At 38.1% G+C, this 6,294-nt stretch overlaps 1 protein-coding gene across 5 annotated transcripts in view; it reads left to right on the top strand.

Annotated features, from left to right (window-relative positions):
- The window catches only part of megf11 (multiple EGF-like-domains 11), a gene marked incomplete in the record, with an annotated part of 100,474 nt that overhangs the window by 81,446 nt on the left and 12,734 nt on the right, over nucleotides 1-6,294 (top strand). For all 5 annotated transcript variants that reach the window (XM_024282261.2, XM_024282263.2, XM_024282264.2 and 2 more), the window contains 3 exon segments: nucleotides 1,099-1,262; nucleotides 1,334-1,436; nucleotides 5,366-5,512. In XM_024282261.2, coding sequence (XP_024138029.1) covers nucleotides 1,099-1,262; nucleotides 1,334-1,436; nucleotides 5,366-5,512 — 414 coding nt within the window.

Below are 6,294 nucleotides of genomic sequence, written 5' to 3' on the forward strand. Positions count from 1 at the left end.
AATCATAATTAAAAGACCACTAGGAATGCCTTTACAACAGATGAAAAGATGATCAAAGTCGGTCTTTGAGTTGAAAAAATAATATATTTTTTCTACTGTAGTCTCAAGTCACAAGTCCAGGTTGTAATCTCTGCTATCCAGTCATTTTCTTTATAGTTCCGTGTCTTTCAAATCACAATAAACTCATTTTACAGTGTGTTCACACACATCCTTTTTCTGGGCTTCCCTCCATGCCACATGTTGCTTTTCATCACCATTGTAAAACATTTAATGAGGTACAGTCTTCTCAAGTCATTATTTAGACACTCTCAGACTCAATTGCTGAGACTTCTAATGTCATTCAGCTAAATATTATATTAGCTTTTGCTGGCCGAATATTGTCGCTTGTTAGCAGCGAATCATTTGGAGGGAACATTATTGTGTGTGTCAACAAAAGCCTTTTATAGAGTGTGCTGAAACTGAAGGAATGGTAAAAAATATGCTTTCTCTGGAACCAAAGGATGTGGTTGCTGAGATATTCCTCTGGTTGATGGCGATCGTGAGATGTGCAATCGATTTATTTTTTTTTTTAAAAAGGCGTTTTACATGGAAAGTCAAACCTGAATAGACATTTCCAAGAATTCTAGGTCACCGTCTAGATAGGATGAATAAACAAAACTGAAGTCCTATACTCGTAAAATGTTCATGTCCTTAAGAAACGATTGAGAAGCCGGTAAAGTCAATAAGATTCTTCCTTTTGGCTCAACTTGCAGCCTCAAATCTTATTTAAATGTGCCCAGTCAGTCCAGAGCGATACCGTCTCGTCTGAAGTGATATACTAGGTGACTAACAGACCAACATTCCTAGAGCTACACATATAAATAGCTTTACTGCCTCATGTTTATATGTTACTGTTGGCTTTAAACCAAATTGCTCCCCTCAGAGAGAATAATCATATTTGCTTTTCAAATGCTCTAAATTTAGATTAATCTTCAGGGATTAACCTAAGATTAAGATCGGAGCAGCAGACCATTTTTGGGTGTTTATATAACTATAGGAGACCGTGAGCCTCTGGAATGGCTGTGAACTCTTTGATGTCTCCCTTTTCTCCCCCTGAAGGCTGGCAGGGTGTGGATTGCTCCATCCTGTGTTCCAGTGGAACTTGGGGTCTGGGATGTAACCAGACATGCTTGTGTGGAAACGGCGCTGCATGTGACCCTTTAGATGGAACCTGCGCTTGTTCTCCCGGGTGGAGGGGGGAACACTGCAATGAGTCCTGCCCGGTGAGTTACTTTCATCTGCTGAAGTCTCTCATTCTGTGGAGGTGTGACACTGGAATCCGTGGCGTTGACAGGACGGTACCTTCGGATTGGAGTGTCGGGAACGCTGTCACTGCGGCCACGCTGACGGCTGCGACCCCGTGAGTGGTCACTGCCGCTGCCACCCCGGCTGGACAGGTCAGTGCTTTGGGAAACTCACGTTTATGGTGGGTTAAATGTGCAAATATTTTACTCAGGTGAGAGTACAAACATTACTCCAGTAGAAGTAAAAAGTAATCATCCAAATATTGTGAGAAAACTACACAAATACAGAGAAGTAGTTTAAAAAATATTGATCAAATCCTGCAGAATTTAGATCAATACATGATAAGACTTAAGTTGTAAAGCTGCATGACAAGAAGCCAGATATTACAATGTGTAGTTTACTTCAGTAATGCATAAATCCATAAATTCAAATATGAATAAACTAAATATTTATGAGGATTGCATTTTTTGCAGTTCATTTGGTCACAAGGCTTTAAAGTGTAGTAATCCTTATGAATGTACAGTATTATATTTCAGTAATTTGTTAATATTTATAACATGTTTTGCCCATAAATATAATAAATATTTATTTTTTTGGTTTGATATAAAGGTAATTCATCTCCTATTTTATTTATTAATGACATTTTTAAGTAAAGTAAAAGAAATAAAGCAAATAAAATGTTTTAACTTGATGGAAGCGATCTGATTATAAATATCAAATTTACTCCGGTAAACCTATAAAGTATAGTGTACTAAAAATCACTGTTTTTTAAAAAGTTACTTAAGTAATAAGTGAATAAATGTAATTTATTACTAATCATTGCAGAAATCCTCATCATTAAATCAAAATTAGACAAATTTGAAGTTATTTGGGTAAATAAAACAGGAAAACATGGAGTAAGATTAAGTATTTTACAGAAAGTATATATAGTTTTTGGTTTATTAATGTTTGTTTTCCCATTGAATCAGGTTAAGACTACGGTCACATATACCAAAATGCCGCCACGCTAAATGTAAAACTTTCAGCAAATTTGTTATCAGAAAATCAAAATATATTTTTTTAAATCTCTGGTTAATCTTGATAATAATCCCATTCTTTAATAAAACAGTGAAATCTGATTCGACAAAAAGTCAACAGATTTGCTTAGTCATGGTAGGCTCTTTTCACTGTACGAATTCTCTTTCCCCGTGGTGCCAAAAACTTACAAGGACATGTGTACACCCTCTGTTTCCAAGGAAAGTGTGAATGTCATGGATAGGGTGAGGATCATTATGCTCAAAAATGAAGCGTCGGATCTGAATGTCAAACTCGCGGGGCTAGCAGAGGTTCTGGTCTCTGAGCTGGGGTAGTGGGGAGCAGTCAGAGAGGGAAAAGATTCAGGAGGAAAGGTCAAGCCTGTAAGTTCTCAGCAGCCCACTCCATTCAGCCTCTAGAGCTTAGGGCATTTATTCTGGGAAACAATGTGGGTTTTATTAGCTGTACGAACGGAGCCAGCAAACCAGGCCTCTTATGCTCTGAATCCTGCACAGGTCGGGACCATCTGTCAGCCTTAATTGAGTCACCAGGGTGCAGAACTGGGAGCAGCAGCAGCCCAGTGGGTCGGGCAAACACACACGTATGGAGAACTATGTGGGATTTGTCACGGGACTGTGTCAGGAATGGAATAAACTGGCATTTACAAAAAAGTCTAATAGTAGTTTTTGCTACAAACACCACCTGTTTTTACAAGTTTGAGAGTTATATTGGTGTTTATTTAATAAAAGACACATTCCAATGAAAATTGGAATGTTGTTGCTCTGGTAATGTTAGGTTGTGAGGGGATGTAAGCTGGTGGGAGAGTGTAAACAAAGGCATGATGGGAAATGAAGGCTGGCTCACTCCGTGCTAATGGTCACACCCTCAACTCAGAGGTGAACTTTAATGAACTCCTGCCGTTCTGCAGTAAAAGTACAGATACGTTAATATAAAAATTACAAGTTAAAAGTCACCAATTAACATAAAACTTGAGTAAAAGTATCTGATTTTAAAAGAACGCAAGTATTTTAGTCGTACTGAATGTTGGCTCAATGATCAACAAGAAATGGGAAAAACAATAAACGGTGTATTTATGAGGTTTTATTTCCAAATATTTATAGAAAGGAAATTTAACACATTAATGTTTCAAAATGGCAGAACAAAATAACTAAAATTAGACAAAAAAAGTCATTTTCAGTCACACTCTAGTGTTAAAAAAAGGCAGAACCCCCCTCCCCCCCAAAAAGTAAGTAGTACAATGTAGTAAATTAAAATCAAGGATGTGTGAGTGTATATTTAAGTACTTTATATGTGTTTTCTCAAATATATGTTTTTAAAGCTTTTCAAAAAAGTAATTTTAGACTTTTATTTTCTTGTTGTTGTATTTTTTTCCTTTGTACTGACACGATCTGAACCGTGAGTTTTGTGATCTGTTACACTGTAGGGGAGTAAAGGGTACATAATTAAAAGTTTACTCAAGCAGAGAGTAAAAGTTGCTTATATTTTTGATAGTAAAAGTACAAAATAGCCAAAAAAATACTTGAGTAAAGTAATGAAGTCAATTTATTTACTCAAGTACTTTACATCACTACATTGATTTTGACTAAAAACAAGCTAACCATAATTAACACGTGGATCTCTTAAATAGATAAAATTGTATTTTTTAAGTTTTAATAAAAAAAATCTAAATATGTGGATGTGTGACAAACAGCTGCTACTGAGTTGTTTTAACAGCAGACAACATAAAAAGTGTTTTTCAAGCAGACGCAGGTTAGTTTATTCAAGCAGGAACTTCTTTTTGGTTTTCAAAGAATGCCCCATCCCTACACGGAGCAGGTAGAATAAAAGGTTTGTTCATGTGTTCTGAGAGCAGAAGCTAAAAAGTCAGAGAGAGAGATTTGCTGCTACTTTCATTTTGTGCAAAGCAGACAGTTGGACCTCTGGTAGTTTCTCTGTAAGAAACCGTCTTTGAAGAGACTCCCGGCTTCTCTCATTCCCTTTTTTTCTGTCACTCAGTGTCCATAAACCCGCCGTTTGTCACATACACAGCTTTGCCCTGTCCCCATTCGTTTTCAAACAGTAAAGACAGTCACTGATTCCCCCTCTTTTTTTTTTGGTCTGGTGCTGCAGAACCTCGCGCACACTCCAACAACCCTTCTTTTGATGTCTCCCGAATTAATCAACCCCTCCATCCCATCAGCGTCAACGTTTCCTCTCTTTTACTCCTTCACGCCTGCTCTGCCGCGGATACACTGTGACATTAGTCTCCGGAGTTTAGTTCAGGTTTAATTTAAAGGAACTGCTCTAATGCCGCTTTAATGGCAACACCTTCCTCAGATATTCTCATTCAAAGGAAATTTCAAATGAAGCCTCAAACGTGGCTGGTGGATGAGAGTCTGCAGACTCCACATGCACAGACGAGGGTTTGACACTAAATGTGTGTGTGGCTGCATTGTTATACATTATTTTTGAAGCTCTGCATGTACTGCACTGTGTACCCTTCTTCCTTTCATCCGGCTTTTTTCTGAGAAGCTGAGAGGAAACGTGTTGCTCTGATGGATGTGTTAATGCATTCATGTGCGCAGCGAGAACCCTGCGAGGATGCAGTGTTTTTCCAATTGTTGGCTGGAGCCGTACCAAGCACTGACACTTCCAGACTGCGCTCTTGTAGCCCGAGCACCTCCCTTCAGCTCCACACACAACCTCAGCTTTGCTGAAAGAGAATGGGAGACAAGCTCGGGCTCTCTGGAGGTCCAACCCTGTTAATCAACACAGTACATTGGCAAGGAGCCCCAGTCAGATCAAATATAAAATACATTTGGAAAGGAGTGTGAAAGATGTGCTGTGCTATGAAAAAAACACACTTTTCAAACTCAAGAATCTTTAAAAATCCGTTGCCTGCTAAATAGCCATGCACAGATTGGATAAGCACAGGGATAATGGGCTGCAGTCCCGTGAAGATGTGTCTTTATAGATATTCTGCTTTCAGAAATGCGACTGCACACCAGCCTTTCGCCCTCTTGCACTGCGCGTTCACAGAGTATTCGTTTTGTTAACATGCCTGCAGGAATCCACTGTGACAACGTGTGCCTGCAAGGCTTCTGGGGACCCAACTGTTCATTCAGCTGTTCCTGTCAGAACGGAGGCTCCTGCTCTCCTGAGGACGGCACATGTGTGTGCGCACCTGGATACCGGGGGACTTCATGCAAAAGAAGTGAGCCTCTTCCTCATTGTTAATGCGGCCTCTCTTCATCTAAGACACGTGTTAAAGTCAAGGCCCGGGGGCCGGATCCGGCCCTCCGAGTAATTATATCCGCCCTCCAGATCATTTTATTTTATTGTTATTAATGGTCCGATGTTATCTTGCGCTTATTTCTAACTGGTACAATTTTGACAAAATATATTTTATAGAGAGTAAAATATTAAAAGTTACTTAATGTTTAAGTTGATTTATCCTGGAATAATATTCCTGACTTTTTATTATGCATAATTATGTTAAAATGTTTTGGCATTTTTTTAGGCTGTTGGGAGTTTAGCTAATATTTCAGCTACATGCTAGCTGTTTTTGGCTAATTTAAGCTTTTCTTTTTAAGTTTTTTAGGCTGTTTTGGAGTTAGGCTAATATTTACACACTAGCTATATTGGCTAATTTAGGCTTTTTTTTATTTTTAGGATATTTTAAAGTTTAGCTATTTTTTTCAGCTATGCTAGCTGTTTTGGCTAACCTAGTGTTTTTGTTTTGTTTTTAAGGCTATTTTGGAGTTTAACTAATATTTCAGCTACATGCTGGCTGTTTTGGCTAATTTAAGCTTTTCTTTTTAAGTTTTTTAGGCTGTTTTGGAGTTAGGCTAATATTTACACGCTAGCTGTTTTGGCTAGTTTTGGCTTTTTTTCAATTTTTTAGGATATTTTGAAGTTCAGCTATTTTTTCAGCTATGCTAGCTGTTTTGGCTAAACTATTTTGTTTTTTGTTGTTGTTGTTTTTAAGGCTATTTT

Source organism: Oryzias melastigma, linkage group LG6 (genome assembly GCF_002922805.2).
Source record: "Oryzias melastigma strain HK-1 linkage group LG6, ASM292280v2, whole genome shotgun sequence".
Lineage (NCBI taxonomy): Eukaryota > Metazoa > Chordata > Actinopteri > Beloniformes > Adrianichthyidae > Oryzias > Oryzias melastigma.